Source organism: Pectinophora gossypiella, chromosome 13, assembly GCF_024362695.1.
Source record: "Pectinophora gossypiella chromosome 13, ilPecGoss1.1, whole genome shotgun sequence".
NCBI lineage: Eukaryota > Metazoa > Arthropoda > Insecta > Lepidoptera > Gelechiidae > Pectinophora > Pectinophora gossypiella.
Genome location: NC_065416.1, coordinates 8,692,650 through 8,710,007, shown reverse-complemented (window position 1 = coordinate 8,710,007; position 17,358 = coordinate 8,692,650). Strand labels below are relative to the sequence as shown.

The window sequence follows — 17,358 nt, the reverse complement described above, 5'->3', positions numbered from 1 at the left end:
CGTTACGTTTTCAACGTTTCAGTTTCAGTTGGTTTCCGAACGCCGGACGAGATACACGGTTTTCCCTGAAAACATTTTCAGGAGTATTTTATCGGTCTAACTTACGGAGAACGGTTAGGAATATTTGTTTCTATGTTTAACTATACATTGTCGTGAATTAGAACAATGTGTCCCTGTTACGAATAATTAGGGTATATTATCTGAAAAGTTCAGGACTTTCTTTTCGGTAATTTGGGCCTTTTAAAAAGTTTCATGGTGTGACATCGCGTATGGTAAACAAAATTTAATTTACATCAAATTTTATTGGAGTTTGTGATGATATAACATACTTTTTCAATGGTTTAATACCAGTCTTCAGCTAGTGCAAGTTCAAGCACGTCTAGTAGGAAGCGTGCTTGCATTTTAAAGTGAAAGAAAACTTGAGAATAGTAACTGAACTAATTTTGGACAATTGTGACTGTATTTATAGTCGGTTTAGGTCTTAATAGTGATATGAGATGCGGGTGTCTATCTAATCTTATCTACTTTATTTGAATGTACGCACACGATGCTATTTTCAGTTTAGTTTTTCTAAAATATACTAGCAAAAATACTAAATGAATGTGCAAAGGCAATGTAGGTTACATTATCCTAGTCAAAGCACATATCAATAAGAGAAATTAAGTAACACAAAAAATTTAAATTTCTGTGATCAAATTTGTGTAAAAATACTATTTTATGAATATGGGATTTATATTAGAGAAATGAAGTGGCACAAAGTATTGCTTGAAGAATGAATTTCAAAGGTGAGTTAGTATTACAATAATAATTAGATTAACATTGTTTTTGTGTAATAATTACAACTATATGAGATAAAGTTTCGTGTGGAAAACTCTTTACATAAGTTTACTAGAGAGACCCTGCCCTATGTTTCCCTTCAAAGTAGTATGGAGAGGAATGCTACACCGACAACAGCGTGGCTCTTAAATTAGTGATGAGACTTACTAGTTGCCATAGTTCAAAAACAGGAGGGTGACCAACAAACAACTCTAAAATCGTGAAACAAGAACAATTTGTGAAATGGGCTAAAATAATGCTACTTCGAAACTTTTTCCGGCCAGAACAAAAAGTGCTCATTAACTCGTGGTTGAGGTGAACTTTTACAGGATATTTATTTTATTAGGCCCCAGAAGATTCGGAGTAGGTATTTTGATATCAGGTAGGTAAATAGTGGTGGAGGAAAACATTCCCAAAATAAAGCCTTCTCTATAACGCGGTTTTATACCTAATATTTTTTTCTGCCTATATCTATGTCAACTGAGAATGTCTGAAATGTTCATTCGCACCTGAATATATATACGCACACAAGTAGGTATTATTGTTCCCTAGGTCAAAGATAAATTATGAAATTCTGATTACTAATAAATACAGATTTAAAGGTGACAAAAACCGTTTACTTTTTTCTATTTAACTTATTTATGAATTTTCATAATATAGAAAAATGTAATAATAAGTGAGACATTATGTCACGTGTTTCTTGACGTCACAGGTTGCTTTTCCATACAAATTCTATAGTAAATTTTTATTTTGACGTTTAGTAAAAAGTAGCTGATTTGACTAATTGGAAACTACCCTATTATACGTAATTGGATATTTGTTAGTAATAATACTAATTATTATAGAAAGTCCGTTACATTTCCACGACTACCTAATCTATTAAATAGAAGAAAATTGTTCCACGTATCTACACTAGAACTTACCGCATAAATCGATCTAGCTAACTGAAGAAGCTAATATCAAATATTTCATGGTTTACCCTAAACGTGTACCAAGAATTATGTGGCTCAAATTCCATCCCAAATGTACATACTTATATCAAAGAGAAATGAGTATGTACCTTACATCAACAAATTTCTCGTTACTAGTATTACGTATCTTAATATTCACTACATGAAAAGCTTTATTATCGGAGGATGTTCATAGCATACACTATGGTATTCCGTACCTATTGGGTGGAGACACCTGAACAGCTATCTCATCTAGTTATTAAGGCTTGACTTAATGTCTGACATGTGTCAATAGTTGAAACCGACCTCAAACCGACAGTTAGCCATACGCCATAAGCGACAGCTTTATCCGAAAATTTTAAGCGAATATACAGAACATAATGTGACTATAAAAGACATATATAAATAGCCTATATACATCTCAATGCTGGGCACAGGTCTCCCCTCAATTAACCGGAGTACGGAGCATACTCCGCCACGCTTCTCCAGTGCGGGTTAGATAAGTCATTCCATGCTTCGGTAGAGACGTTGAGTCGTTGGACCCTCAAATACGTCCATAAAAGGATAAAATAAATAAGTAATTACTTTTTTTTTGTAAAAATGTTTTGTCAGCATATCTTCCTATGGTTTCAGCTTCTTTTTACTGACATTTCCTTATATTAATTTATAGGATAAATCGAATATAAAAAAGAAAAAAGAAACAATATAGCGTTCGTAGTGTGTACAGAGATATGAAAATTGAAAATCAAATTCTCAGAAATGAAACTTCTCGACATTATATTACTTTAGTATTATGGAGTGTATAATGTAGGAAGAAGTTTTAGGCTAATTGACATTCTAGCTAAATTATAAAAATGTATTCAGTTAAATTACGTATTAAATATTATGTTCAGCCTAACCAACTAACCAATTTCTTATGGAAATTTTACTTTTTAATACTAATTCATAAACAAGTTGGTAAGTGTAATGTTTCTGTATCTGCAGCCTTCTAAAATATTTCTTACTTTTGAATGAGATTCTAATTTGTATAATATTTGCCTCTTTGTAATTATTTTATCATAAAATTGTTGATAGTCAAAGGGGATCTATGCAGTTGGATGCGTTTAGCCATTTATTTATTAACATGACTTATTGTAGAATTGGGTGGTTTCCTAATTCAAAGATAAATTCTGAAATTCTGATTACTAAATAAAGACAGATCTAAAACTGACAGAAACGTTTTCTTTTTTCTACTTAGCTTATTTATGAATTTTAATAAAGAAAAATGTAATAATACGTGTGCCATTTTGTCATGTCTTGACGTCACAGGTTGCTTTTTCATACAAATTCCGTAGTGATTTCGTGTGTTGACGTTTAGTAATAAGTAGCTGATTTGACTAGTTGGAAACTACCCTATTGTTTTGGATGGTTACAACTTGGACAGGATCCTTTAATAACATTTAAATTAAATTGTTTTAAGAGGTTCTGTACGTGTTTGTTTTGGCCCCATACGCGTATTCCAATATGAGATATGGACAACACGACACACAAATAATAATAACATAAGCTCACTGGATATGTTACACATGGATATGTTAATCCATATACGTATATGACTATACATATACCAACTGGATCAGAGGCACATTTATCGCAAGATGAACTAAGTACCTACACCTCACCGAGCTTTCTAGACCATTTTGATAGATGGTGAGCCGTATCGCCGTATATGAAAGTAAACTGCACTTGAAATAAATCAATAACTCATTGATAGAAGTCCGGTACCAGAGTGCGAATCAGCAGCACTCCCCATTTGAGAAGCAGGACGATGAACTACGGGACTACAGTGACTATTATTAATAATAATAATTTACGGTGTACAGCTCTCGACACCCTGAGCTGCTCACAACCATGTTGCTGCCTTGCCGTCCTGTCGCGTCGGCTAGACAGGTGGCCCATCGAGTGAGTGGCGAGTCACCGCCTGCTCATTGTATACATGTTGTTAACATTGGCCGAGCAGGCGCCATAGACCCCCATAGTCCCAGTATCCGGTCCATTAACTCCCAACCCAATAGCCCTTCCCTTTGTCCCCATAATCTGCAATAGTCCTACACGAACCGGGGATTGTCTCTGGGTGCGCTCCCATAATGCATACAGTTCGGTTGGTGTCACACAACAATTAGAGTAAATTGTCTTAAGGGGCCTCTACGTGTTGGCGTTGGCCCCACGCACGCCTTCCAAAAGGTCGGGACTTCATAGGCCCGAGATATGGAAACGACATAAGTAAGTACATAATAATTTTATTATTATTTGCTCGCTTACTTGTCTAACCAGCATATTATCAGATGACTAGTGAAATAGGTACTACTAGGCTTTTAGCGTAAAACATATAACTATATATAACAGACGAACATGTTCCATCTCTCCATTAAGTTAATGGAGCAGTGGGTTAAACGACTAATTTAATAAAGCAACGGCTTTTAATCTTTTTTAGTAAAGTTGCTTCCTTTTTCAATTTATGTCATAAAAGCTTTCATAAAAAAATGCCCGAGCAAAATACTTTATTTGCAAACAATTACATTTTAATAAAATAAAATAAATATATTTTGCTTCATAAAATGCATTTATAGGAGTCTTCATGGTTTTTACAACCGATATTCTTCGTTATTCTTTCGTAGCAGTAATAGGACAAAAGCCATAAGGAAATACCCTCAGGAACTACCCCAACCACAACCCGATTACCCCAATCGGGAATACGAGTATAGGCGTGTCTTATGTTATGTTATAAAGTAGAAAAACTAATTTATTTTATTTGTTGTAAGTATATATTACCTTAGCATTTGAACACGACGGGGGAGGTATAAGACGGTCCATGTTTATCTAAGAAATGCCTGAAATCAACAGCGTCCTAAAATTGGCCACACATTACCTTTGTTATTTTCTAGTGTAGTAAGTTGTTTACCGTGTAATATACGCGTTGTTTGGTGTACTTAGTTGGTCACCTCCCAGTGCAGTGGGATGGTGGTTGTCCCTCCAGGCCTAGGTTCGGACGGAACGCTACCCTTCTACTCGGTGTACCCCGGTAACACAATTAGTAACTGGCGGCAGGGGTCTGACTCCATGTCCCTCTTGCTAGTTGTGGCGAAGCACCACTCAGCTCCACCAGCTCTGTGGATGTGGCTGGTGGACTACTATAGCATCCACCTGTGCTAGAACCTGCACAGTTGATCGCCGTGCGCGGGGATGAAGGAGTCCTGGAGGGTTGAGCAGTGCTTGGGGAGGCCCTTGTTTTTTCTGCAACACGCCCTCTTTGGTCTGGATTTCAAGCAAAACGGCACCTTCTGGTCTAGCCAATCAGGGGGAAACGGTTCAGTGTCCCGTCAGAGGGCCACGGCTAGGGGCGTGGGAACTGGGGACTGTCCATGGTGATGGAGTACGGATTGCGGAACTCCCGGCACGACGGCTGCGACTGGTCGAGCGTGACGGCCGTATCCATATTCCGGATATCGCGACAGAAACCACTCTTGCGCCCCTATATCCTTTCGGTAGTCCTAACGCCTGAATTATTTTTTGTGAGTAAGGTGTTCCCAAGTGTGCGGGCTCCGTGGAGGGTGGGAAGCCGAAAGGATGAATTTTATTTTACATGCGAACATGGATACCAAGTCGCCCCTTTATAATGTAGAGTCACAAGTTGTAGACACCAGTTCTCTGGTGGCTACAACTCAAACCGCCACCGGAGTCAGTGCCCTCTCGGGTGCTGTTGAAACGGTGCTCCATACAACCTCCAAAGGAGGATTCCCCCTCCAACCTACCGGTGGTAAAGGGAAACCTAAAACCGCGTGGAAACGACCAGTGGCCGCTCCCGTGGTGGCGGGCCCCTTCCTTGCACCACCAATTCCTACTCCTGCCCATCCCTCCCGTCCGCTCAACCCCCCGGGGGAGTCGTGGCTGGTGGCTGGGCCGCGCAAGAAGGGCAAATCTCAAAGGACCGAGCCCCCTTCGACCGCGGCACAGACAGCATCGTTGCACTCCCCTGAGAGCGACGGAAAACGGACGAAGAAGAATAAGAAACAACGCCGAAAAGCTAGGCTTCTTCGTGAGGCTGCAAAGGCGGTCGGTTCTTCGTCTTTTACGCCCATACCCGCCAGTGCCCAACTACCGACGACGGCTGGGCCTGCCGGTCCGGTCCGGGCGAGCGGGACAAACCGACCGACCGAGCCGAGGCCGGGGCCCAGCAGCCGTCTGGATGGCGATAACGCTCCAAGGCATGGGAAGCCGGGCAACCGACTGACCAAGGTCGAACGAGCCGCTGGCAAGAGGGCCCGGCCCAACGAGACTATCTCTCCGAGGGGTGAGTCCAAAAGACAGCGACTTGAGCGTCCTCCTGGAGCTGGGGCTGGCAGCTATGCGGCAGCGGCGGCAGCAGATCTTGTGGGTGCGGTTACCACTGTCAGCAACCGCTACCTCACCAAGTCTGAGGCTGCCTTTATTGAACGAGCCATCGTCGACAAGGTGGTGGCCGAAGCCATGACCCTACCAGCGGAGGTTCAGGGGCCTAGGTTTAACGGGAAACCGAATTTCTCCGAAGGCCTCCTGAAGCTTTGCTGTGAGGATCTGGCTTCTTTCCAGTGGCTCCAGAGAACCATCTCGGAGACACGACTCCCTACAGGCGAGGAGATCGTGGCGAAGCGCTTCTCGGAAATACCGAGGAAGGTTCGCTGCGGTATCCTCATACCCGGACGGTGGGAAGATGCCCACATTCTTGGTAGTACCCTTAACTACCAGAATCGCTGGGCACACGTGGGAAGGTGGGTACAACACTCCCACGACTACCAGAAGGGTAAGGACGGAGAAGAGTCCACGTTTGTGGTGCTCTCCATCCCAGACGATGTGGTCCCGTTGGTCCTCGGGAAGGGGCGTCGACTTGCCTATGGAGCTGGGTCGGTGTACCTCAAATTCCAGGGGGCCAAGGGAAAATACATCGACACTCCACCGGAGCGACTGGGATTGGGAGTGCCACAAACCGCCAGCGCGAAGTCGCAGGCCTCAACAGCTACGGGGCCTGCGCCGACGGTCTCCACGAGCTCCCCTACGGAGGCAGCGGGGGCACCGCCTCCGCCAGTCCAGGAAGCGCCACCTTTGGATCCCGGAACAGATGACGTACTGTCTGATGAACTGGATCCAGAGGTTGGTGATGAATGGCCTGGGGGACTTTTCGCTGGCCTACAATTGGGGGGTATGGGTGAAGGGGAGCTGCTGTCCGATGATGGCGTCCTCTCCTCCTAAGATACCCATCCTCCAATGCAACCTCCACCACAGCGAGACTGCGACGGCTCAAACGCGGAAATGGGTGGAGGACCAGCCCGCAGCCGTAGTCTTGATCCAAGAGCCATGGATCAGGCGCGGCCGTATACGCGGCTTTCTCAATATCAGAGGTAAGATCGTATTTTGTACAGATCACGACACACCCAGATCGTGTATCATATACACTAACAACATAAACGCACAGCCTTTAACAGAATTCTGTTCCAGAGACCTCTGTGCTGTGAGACTGGTCACACAGGAAGACTCAAACATCCCAGAGCTAGTCCTCGCCTCGGCATATATGCCTGAGGAGGAGGAAGCTCCACCCTACGAACTGGTGAGACTGGTGAACTACTGTGAGGAAGGTGGCATCCAACTGGTCATCGCCACTGACTCCAATGCTCATCATCCACTCTGGGGTATGAAGTCTTCCAACAACAGAGGTAACAAACTTTTCGAGTATCTCTTCTCCACAAACTTAAGTCTGCTAAACATTGGCTCCGAACCTACTTTCATCAATAGACGTAGTAGAACCATTATTGACTTGACTCTGGCGACGGAAGGAGCGGCGAGCCTAATCAGCGGCTGGCATGTCTCTGACGAAGCCTCGTGCTCCGACCACAGGTGGATCCGTTTTAACCTGCAAGCCTCAGTCAAACCCACAACTCCGAAGAGGAACCCTCGCAAGACTGACAGGGGTAAGTACTCCCGGTTGGTAAACAGCAGGCTTGCGTGCGGCATCCTACCCCACGATCTGGAGAGCACTCTACAAATAGAAGAACAGGTAACCAAGATCACTACAACCATGATCGACAGCTACCACGTTGCATGCCCACTGACCTTACCCAGGCCGAACCGCACAAGTGGTCAGCCCTGGTGGGGCCCGGAACTGGAGAGGCTGAGAACTAAGGTCAGAAGTTTACTCAACCGGGCAATGAATACTAGTACTGACCTCGATTGGAACAATTATAAGGATGCCAAGTCCAGGTACAAAAAACGTATCAGATTCAGGAGCTCTGCCTCGTGGAGAACCTTCTGCGGCAGCATAGAGATCTGCGAGCAAGCAAATCGGGTAAGGAAGGTGCTGTCCAAACAGGACAACACTGACCTGGGCTCAATCCGGAAAACCGATAACTCCTACACTAGCTCCCCAGCTGAGACTCATCGCGCCCTCCTAGAGACTCACTTCCCGGGCTGCGAACTGACTGAGGTAATCAACTGGCAGGACACAATAACCACACCCACAGAGACATGCTGGTACACCGCACACAAGGTAGTATCAGTAGACAAAGTTAAATGGGCCATACAATCCTTCGACACCTTTAAAGCGCCGGGGCCGGATGGCGTCTTCCCAGCACTACTACAGTGGGGGGGACGCGTGGTCACCGAGCGACTAACATACATATTAAGGGCGTGCCTAGCACATAGGTACGTGCCGAAGGGATGGAGAGAGGTGGAAGTGATATTTATACCTAAGCCAGGTAAGAGTGACTATACAGACGCTAAATCCTTCAGGCCAATAAGTCTCACGTCGTTCCTGCTGAAGACCTTGGAAAGACTGTGCGACAGGGAACTGAGGGACAACGTTCTCAAACACACACCGCTGCACCGCAATCAACACGCGTACAGTGCAGGTAAATCTACAGAATCGGCACTACACATGGTTGTGAATAGGATCGAGGAAGCTATAACAGAAAAAGGAATATGTCTCGGAACCTTCATTGACATTGAAGGAGCCTTTGACAAAACCAATTTCTCCAGCATTAATAAGGCTCTGGCCAAACATGGAGCGGACCCAGTGCTGAGTGGCTGGATCAACAACATGCTCTGTCAAAGGGTGGTAAGATTTTCTGGTGATCAACAGGTTGCCATGGTATCCAGGGGATGCCCACAGGGCGGAGTACTATCACCTCTACTCTGGAACCTGGTAATAAACGACTTGATCACCAATCTCAACAACAACTATTACTACACCATAGGTTATGCAGACGACTTGGCCATTCTCATCAAAGGGAAGGAAGCGTCGACCGTCTGCCAGCTAACACAGTCCGCGCTGCGTATCGTGGAGCGTTGGTGCGGTTTGTACGACTTATCGGTAAATCCTAACAAAACAGAAATAGTAATGTTTACTAGAAAACGAGCTCTTGGTGCTAGCTACCAGATACCGAAGCTATTCCAAACAGAACTCCAACTTGCTACACAGGTCAAGTATCTGGGTGTTATTCTCGACAGCAAGCTGAACTGGAGTATCCACCTCAACAAGAAATTCGAGAAAGCAGCCATCACCTTCTGGCAATGCCGCAGAATGGTAGGTAAAAAATGGGGACTTTCTCCAAAAATTACATTATGGCTTTACATTACGGTGATTAGACCGATCCTGAGCTACGGCGCCCTGGTCTGGTGGCCGCGCACCAGGCAGATCACGGTAATCGACAAACTCCGAAGTTTCCAAAGGTTAGCATTAACTGCAACTACTGGATGCATGACGACCACACCTAGCGCAGCCTTAGAAGCCATGCTGAACGTACCACCGTTGCACCTATTCATAGAACAGGAGGCAGCGATCTCTGCGGTACGTCTAAAAACCCTTGGACTTTGGAAACACAGTAGAATCCCACATGCAACCATCTTGGAGGAAGTCCACCAGGACCTTCCAGTACTGGAGGCCAAAAACGACAGGATTCTGAAACAGTATGTATTTGACAAAAAATACAAAATTCAATTATACGAGGACGACAACCTATGTGAAGGTCTAACCTTGAGAGAACTGAGGATCTTTACAGACGGATCGAAAACAAGGTCCGGTACTGGTTCAGGTATATTTTCCGAAGACCTCAACATGACAATATCGGTCCCGCTTGGCTCCCATAACACCGTCTTCCAGGCCGAGTGTATGGGCATCACGCTAGCGGCAAATGCGATCATGGCCAGGCAGGTACGGGACAATTCCATTAGAATACTCTCGGACAGCATGGCAGTTTTGCAAGCCCTCAACAACTACTGCATTAGTTCAGGGCTCATACACAACTGCCACCAATCACTGACTGAAGTATGTAAGTACAACCACGTCACTTTACAATGGATCAAAGGACACAGCGGTTCAAGAGGTAACGACGCGGCGGACGAGCTAGCCAGAAGGGGATCGGAGGCAACGGCCATCGGTCCGGAGCCGATATTGCCGATCCCATTCGGACAGGTTCGTTCGCTGCTACGGACGAGAGCCGCCAACAAACACAGCAAACTATGGACCACCGAAAAGGAATGCAGGCAGGCTAAGATGGCACTACCCAACATTGATAGCCGTCTCTCCAAGAGACTTCTGAAATTAAAGAGGTCTCAACTAAGACAGGTAACAGCTGTTATTACTGGTCACGGTGCCTTCAACAAACATCTGTTCACACTAGGTGTCACAGACAGCCCCCTGTGCAGAGCCTGCATGGAGGCGGAGGAGACAGCGGCTCACGTTCTACTGGAGTGTGGAGGAGTCGCCAACTACCGGGCCAGGCACCTCGGCCTGACGGGGTGCCTCCCCGAGGTGGTCAGCAACGTCAAAGGACTGTTAGACTTCCTTGGGGAACTAGGCTGGCTGGAGTAATCCAGCCGTTTCAGGTATCACGCAAAATAGGCGCATAGACGTCGAGTTGCGGAAACCGGCCCGCGAATACCAATACCAATACCAATACGCGTTGTAATGCCTGTGAGGAAGTTTGTACGTGGATGGATTCCAATGAGCCGTCATATTTCAAATTCACAAATGTTATTAGGGCACCTGATGCGTAGATAAATAATGTTAGGATTTTCGCATTTGTGTAGTTGAAGATCCTCTGTGTAACATAACCCTATGAGAAATTCTGTCTTCAGAGAACTTAAATTGTAGAGATCCCGAAGAGAAAGTTACGGCCGCTGCCGCCAGTAATTCTTTTATAAATGTGTGCGCGGAATAAGGTTCATTTCTTTTATGCAGAGTGGTAAATGTATTTTGCTAGATAACTGTAATGTCGAAAGACGATATTTTCCCTGCACCTTTGTTACTCAAGTGAAAACTGAAGTGAACTGAAAATTTTAGGTTACACGTGTTTGCATTTGGGTGGTGCTACGCCGCTAAACATACTATTTGGCTTAACGGTTAGGTACGCTTTTATTTTCTATAATATTAATATTAAATCTGTCATCCGCAATCGCACGTAATGATGTTCAGCCCACACACACACGATGATTTTGGTTTTGAAATGTTTGTCGTAGTCCAGGGAAGGTTTACACGGTGAGAAAATATAGAGAAGGGTGATACGAAGTTCACCGGGTCAATATAATAAAGAAGTAAAGTGTTAGTGATAATAATTTGTGTTAGTGACGACACTACACATTGAAGTTACCGTACACGCGCATCTGTGTGTGTGACGTCTGATGCCAGTCGATGGAAGACTAAAGTAAAACCGAGGGAGAGGTGAGGTAAAAGGTTGCCGTTCTATACGTAGTATAATTCCTTACTCTATGGTAAAGTCTAACCATTCTTGCCTTGAGTAGGTACTTTGAGATTCTACTACAATGAAGACTGCGGTAGACAGTTCTTTGTTATTCGGATCAAGAATAGGAAACGAAGTAAGGATTGAACATGGCAGGTTCTATATTGCAAACAGACAGATAATAATAACGGAGGCCTTTAATCATATTGGGTTTAGTTCTTGTCGTTTTGTTCACTCGGGAATCAAAACAAAACAATAAATAGTTAAGTACTTAGGTACTTAGGCGATTCTCACACTGCCCCGCATGATGCAGCGTAGCGCGTGGATGCGTGTTCTTCCATCCGCATGAACACGCGTGGATGCATTTTCTGTGTGTTAGACCGTGTTTCCTATACAAACGGAGATACTTACAAGCAACGGAAGAACACGCATCCACGCGTTACGCTGCATCATGCGGGGCAGTGTGAGAATCACCTTAGTTCTGTATTCAAATTCTGATATATACATACATACATAAATTCACGCCCGTAATCCCTAATGGGGTGGGCAGAGCCACAAGCAATCAAAGACAACTTGCAGCCACTGTTGATACGGTGTCGTAAGCTGGATATGATGAACCTTATGGTGATAAGGGATCAGCCTATCGCCCATAACATTAGTCCATCATGTTAGAGGACACAATCCCTCTGTCGGTTTAAAAAATTCAAATTCAAAAAAAATAAATTTAAATTTAAATTCTGATATATAATAAATGTTATACAAGGGGTGCAACGTATGACCTTTGTCAAGGGAAAACCTCAACGGTTGCAGAGGCGGAGAGTCACAGGGACTATAACTCGGAACCTGACAGAGGGCAGCAGGAGCTGTCAGAACTATTCAGACGTGGAGGACAGGAGTCCTAGTACAGCTTTGAAATACACTACTCTGGGCGCCATCCCACTCGAGTCAGACAGAATACTGCGGGGCGGAAGGCAAGAGGGAAACCACTGCCCTATTTTTCCCTAAAAAGTAGCATGGAGAATGCTACACCGGACAAGGATGAATAAATGTAATAATCGACGAGCATGGAAATTACCATTCGTTTGTTTTAGGAACTGCGATTTGCCGAAGCAAATTAGGAAAATAGAAGTACTGTATTTTTAAGTATCGTATGGTAGTATATTATTATTATGTTTCTCTGTGACTGAATGTATTGTGTTTACTCATAACCGTGGTACCTACTGCTATTATAAGTAACAACTGCAATAATCTACGTTATTCAGTGCTACAATAGATAATATGACTTACTATAATGAACTCTAGCAAAAGTAATCATATTCAGTACCTAATCCATCTATAAAACAAACGGACAGACGGACGAACAACATTGTGATCCTATAAGGGTTCCGTTTCTTCTTTTGAGGTTCGGAACCCAAAAAACACATTTCAAGGCTTTATTTTAACTGAAATGACAGTCACAAAGCGACTGTCGTGTAAATCTTCCCTCAAAGTCATAACATTTTTTTTAATCATAGCTGCTGCTTTCTTAAACATGGCTGTCGAGGAGTGGTTATTTACAGGGTGTTAGTGACATCGTATTTCCTGTGAACATTTTTGTGTTTTGTAAATTTTTGTGTTTTAAAATATTTTCCGTTCCATACATTTACGACGGAAAATTCCACTTGATAACTACTCAGAATCATGGTCTGAATCATCCATCAAAGTTTTCGTTACGATGTCACTAGCACTGTACTGTACACCTGGGGATACAAGCGTGGTCTATGTTATGTTATGCTACTTTATATAAGTACTGAAAGATAAGACTGGATACGCCTTTTAAGTCTTAACTTGCGCTCTTGGTTAAAACCAGTGAATCAGGCGAATTAACCGCAGACAGAAATGTTCATTTTAGTACCATAGTTCCGTAGTGAAGCGGCGTATGCAGAATAATCCTCTTTTATAGTTGGATAACTTACTTATTAACCCTTACTTAGGTAAGTAGGTACTTAATCAGTATACAACTTGCAACCATTTTTTAGAAGAAGATTATGATGAGTGTGATAATATTATGATCCGCCCCGGCTTCGCTCGAGTGCAATGCTGAGGAAAAAATGAAATTATTTACGACATCACATTAAAAACCTCAAAAATAACAGTATTTCGCCACTATTTAATGGATGTACTTATACATATAAACCTTCCTCTTGAATCACTCTATCTATTAATGAAAACTGCATCAAAATCCGTTGCGTAGTTTTAAAGATGTAAGCGTACATAGGGATATACGGACAGAAAAAGCGAGTTTGATTTATACTATGTATAGTGAAGCTGTAGGTCTCAGTTACTACTTACTCATGTAAGTTAGTAGTCGTTACATGAGCCATGTCAGGGGCCTTCGGCGGCTCAATAGTAACCCTGATACCAGGGTTGATGGGATTGGTAATCCACCTCACAATCCACACGATAGCAGAAGATGATGAACCGTGTGATAACTCACCGGCAATCATTCCTTTTCGTGGCGATGCACAATGCGTCCTTCCACGTCTTTTCTTTCCTTCCAGCAGAGAAGGTTTTTTAAATGAATATGGAATTTTCTTTACAAAAGGATATAAGGTCTATTTTCATGAGCAGTTCGTGACAGTACAATTTGCGCTATATCTTCCGACATCATTTACATAACGCTTAACAAGAACTTGCTAACTTGAACCTTATGCAAAAGGGGAAATATACGTTGTAAAATATATCAAAATAGCCAGACAGTATACTTATTCAATTTGCATAGCTACATCGCTTTGCGATACCTTTGTTGATAATGTTAAAGTTAGTAGAAACATTTTTGATTCGAGTGTCATTTAAAGAACATAAGGATCATTATTTTCGTGAGACGTAGAATTATAATTATCTTTGTTTACTCGTGTCATACGTTACACGTGCGTGTGACAGGTTAGCTTTTCTAAAAGTGTGAATGTCGGGTTTATCAAGATAAGGGATCCAAGTTAGTCCTAGGACTCTACATCCGTCGTTGATTACCTTTTGATTATTTCGAAGTACTTATCTCTGTATATGCTATTTTTCATGCAAATCCGCATAGATATAATAGACCACTTATAAAAAGTGTGCGAGTCTCACTCGCGTACCGAGTGTTCCGTACAAATTGCCGTAAATTAGTAAAGATATTCTTAGGGAGACTTTGACTTGGTCGTTGAAAAATTCTTGTCTTCATGGATCGGTGTATGTCGCGATTAATTTACCAATTGCAAATAAGTTTATGATCGTAAAATATTTTTTTTCTTATGGAACAACAAATTAACGTTTTCCGATTTTTCTATTATTTGTGGTAGACCTTCCTTCTTGCTAAACTTGATGATTCTAGGTCAAGTGTAAAAAGCACCCCATAGGCTCAATATAGCCATGTATTTGGATTACATTGATTAGGAGATTGATTTTTTTAAACTTCAACGGACCGATGATGATGTAAGTATCAGCTGGGCCTGCATGACAACCTAGCGCTCAATATAATTCGCGCCGCGCGCGGTGCGGTTGTAATGCAGCACCGGCTGATGTAAATTTCAACTCTACTCTATCAGATGTAAATGATACTTCTACGAGTTCAGATACGGACAGATAGACGGATGGACAAAAATGATCCTATAAGGGTTTAGTTTTTCCTTTTGAGGTTAGGAACCCTAAAAATATACACGTCAAGCGTTTTCTGTATTACTGACTACTAAATAGCGGGAGAAGTTTATAAACCTATTGAAGCCATTCAGTGAGCCATTGAAATTCGAAGAATGCAGCGAAAATTGTTGAATACTCGTATTGAATGTTACATTGAAAACTATCTCTGTAAACCCTCACCATACCACCGAAGAACAAACTATGTACCTAGGTATCTGATAGTATACCAACTATAGCCGATGATTACTGATATTTCTGCTATAGCCCCCTGTGGCCCAAATTTCCAGACACAATAGTTAAACAATAGGGTTTGAATTTTCAAAGGATTTTGGGCCTTACGGCCACATAACGAACAACAAATATGGCGAAACTGTGAAAGTCGGTAATAATTTATTTATATCTAAATCACGAAATCGTTTCACACAGCACTACACATTGAGGTTTTGGTACATCTGTGTGTGTGACGTCTGACACCCATACGTTGAAGACTAAAGTAAGACTAAGGGGGTGAGGTAAACCTAGCTCAGCCGCTGGTGGGGAGCGGAGGGTCGCCGTTCTATATGTAGTATTATTTCATATTTTATGCCAAAATACAGTAATTAAATTTATCCTAAAGACACAAATGTCGAAAGACCGTCCCGACAGAATGATTATGTTTTCTTGTAAGTGAGTTACAGGGATTTGAACTGTGATAAACACTAGTTACATAGTAGAATTTATGTTTGTACGTGAGAATGTATTAATGATCGTAAAATCAATGTCGGATCACGTTTCGCATGGCTGTAAATATTTTTCAGAGTATTAGCACTATTTTTGGACTTAATTTGTTTCACTTATAAATCAGGCTAAAGTAATTACCAACAGTGTACTCGCTACCCAATTTGAAACCGCGTACAGGTATCGTGGATCACTAATTGTTCCGATTTGTTTTTTTGTATTGTACATTTGCCGCAGATGGCATTAACTACTTGGCCGGACAAATGGGGAGCGCTGAGGGCTCTCACCCGGTACAAAATTGAAGACAACAGGCCTGAGGGTGTCCAGTTGGCCGCGAACCTCGGCTCTGGGCGTTGTCTGAGAGGAAGAGTATTATTTGAAAGAATGAATCGGCCCTAGTGGGTCGATAACGTCGACCACGTCGGCGGGGAAGGTATCGGGGTTCTGAAGTGTTTGGTGTCGCGAGCTGATTGGCCGCCTCTTTGGCTAGAGTAATCGGGTCGTCGGGATCGTATATTACGTCCTTCGGATGCCGATACTTTTCAGTACCGTCCCTGAGCGTGATGTATTCGGAGTTCCGATTTGTTACTTAGGTGCTAATATGTATATGACTTCCATATATGAACCCAGAATAAAGCTACCGGGTTATCATCACTAATTTAAGAGCCACGCTCTTCTCGGTGTAGCATTCTGCATACTACTTTTTTAGGGAAAAATAGAGCAGTGGTTTCCCTATTGCCTTCCGCCCTAAAAGCTACCGAGCTCCGGTCCCAAGAAGGTGCATGTCTTCCACCACTATAGTTTGTAATTCTTTCACTACATAGTATGTAAAATATACGCCTATTATACGTTTAACTGCAATCTACCGTAAGAGGTCTGGAGCATACTCCACCACACTGCGCCACTGCGGGTTGGTGGAGGAGTTTTACGGCTAATAGCCGGGACCAACGGCTTAACGCGCCCTCCGAAGCACGGAATCATCTTACTTTTTGGGACAAATTAGGTGATTCATACCTGCAAAGTCCTTACCAAACAAAGAACAGCCTCACAAAGTGAGTCTAACGCTCTAAATTTTCTTATAACAAAAGGATTTTTTCGTTTCTTTCCAGGACTGCCGCATCTTCTTTTGTTTCTGGGGCTAGTCAGGGTGGTGGCCCCAGGTCCACAGATGAGAAGGCGTGTGGACCCCGAGCAAGTGAGGCCCTGTTCTTTAATGGACCACGTCAATGGTGCCCAGTGCGTCCAAACTGACTACCGATTATTATGCCGCTATGGATTTTCTACTGAATGGACCAGAGGACCTAAGTAAGTAGTTACCGGCTTTTTGTATTTTTTTTTTAAATTACGTGTTGGCAACCCCAAAAATTTATATTTTTATTACTATGACAACATTTTGTGTCGTCTCTTCCGATTTTGAAAGAAAGAAAGAAAGAAACGTTTATTATAACGGGACACCACAGTAACAAATACAA

At 43.0% G+C, this 17,358-nt stretch overlaps 1 protein-coding gene across 1 annotated transcript in view; it reads left to right on the top strand.

The window, feature by feature from the left end:
• Window positions 1–40: 40 nt before the first annotated feature.
• The window catches only part of LOC126371950 (protein singed wings 2), a 68,388-nt gene continuing 51,070 nt past the window's right edge, over window positions 41–17,358 (top strand). The window contains exons 1-3 of the mRNA XM_050017417.1: window positions 41–113; window positions 742–785; window positions 16,996–17,191. Coding sequence (XP_049873374.1) covers window positions 773–785; window positions 16,996–17,191 — 209 coding nt within the window. The 5' untranslated portion in view covers window positions 41–113; window positions 742–772. The remainder of the gene's footprint in view (window positions 114–741; window positions 786–16,995; window positions 17,192–17,358) is intronic.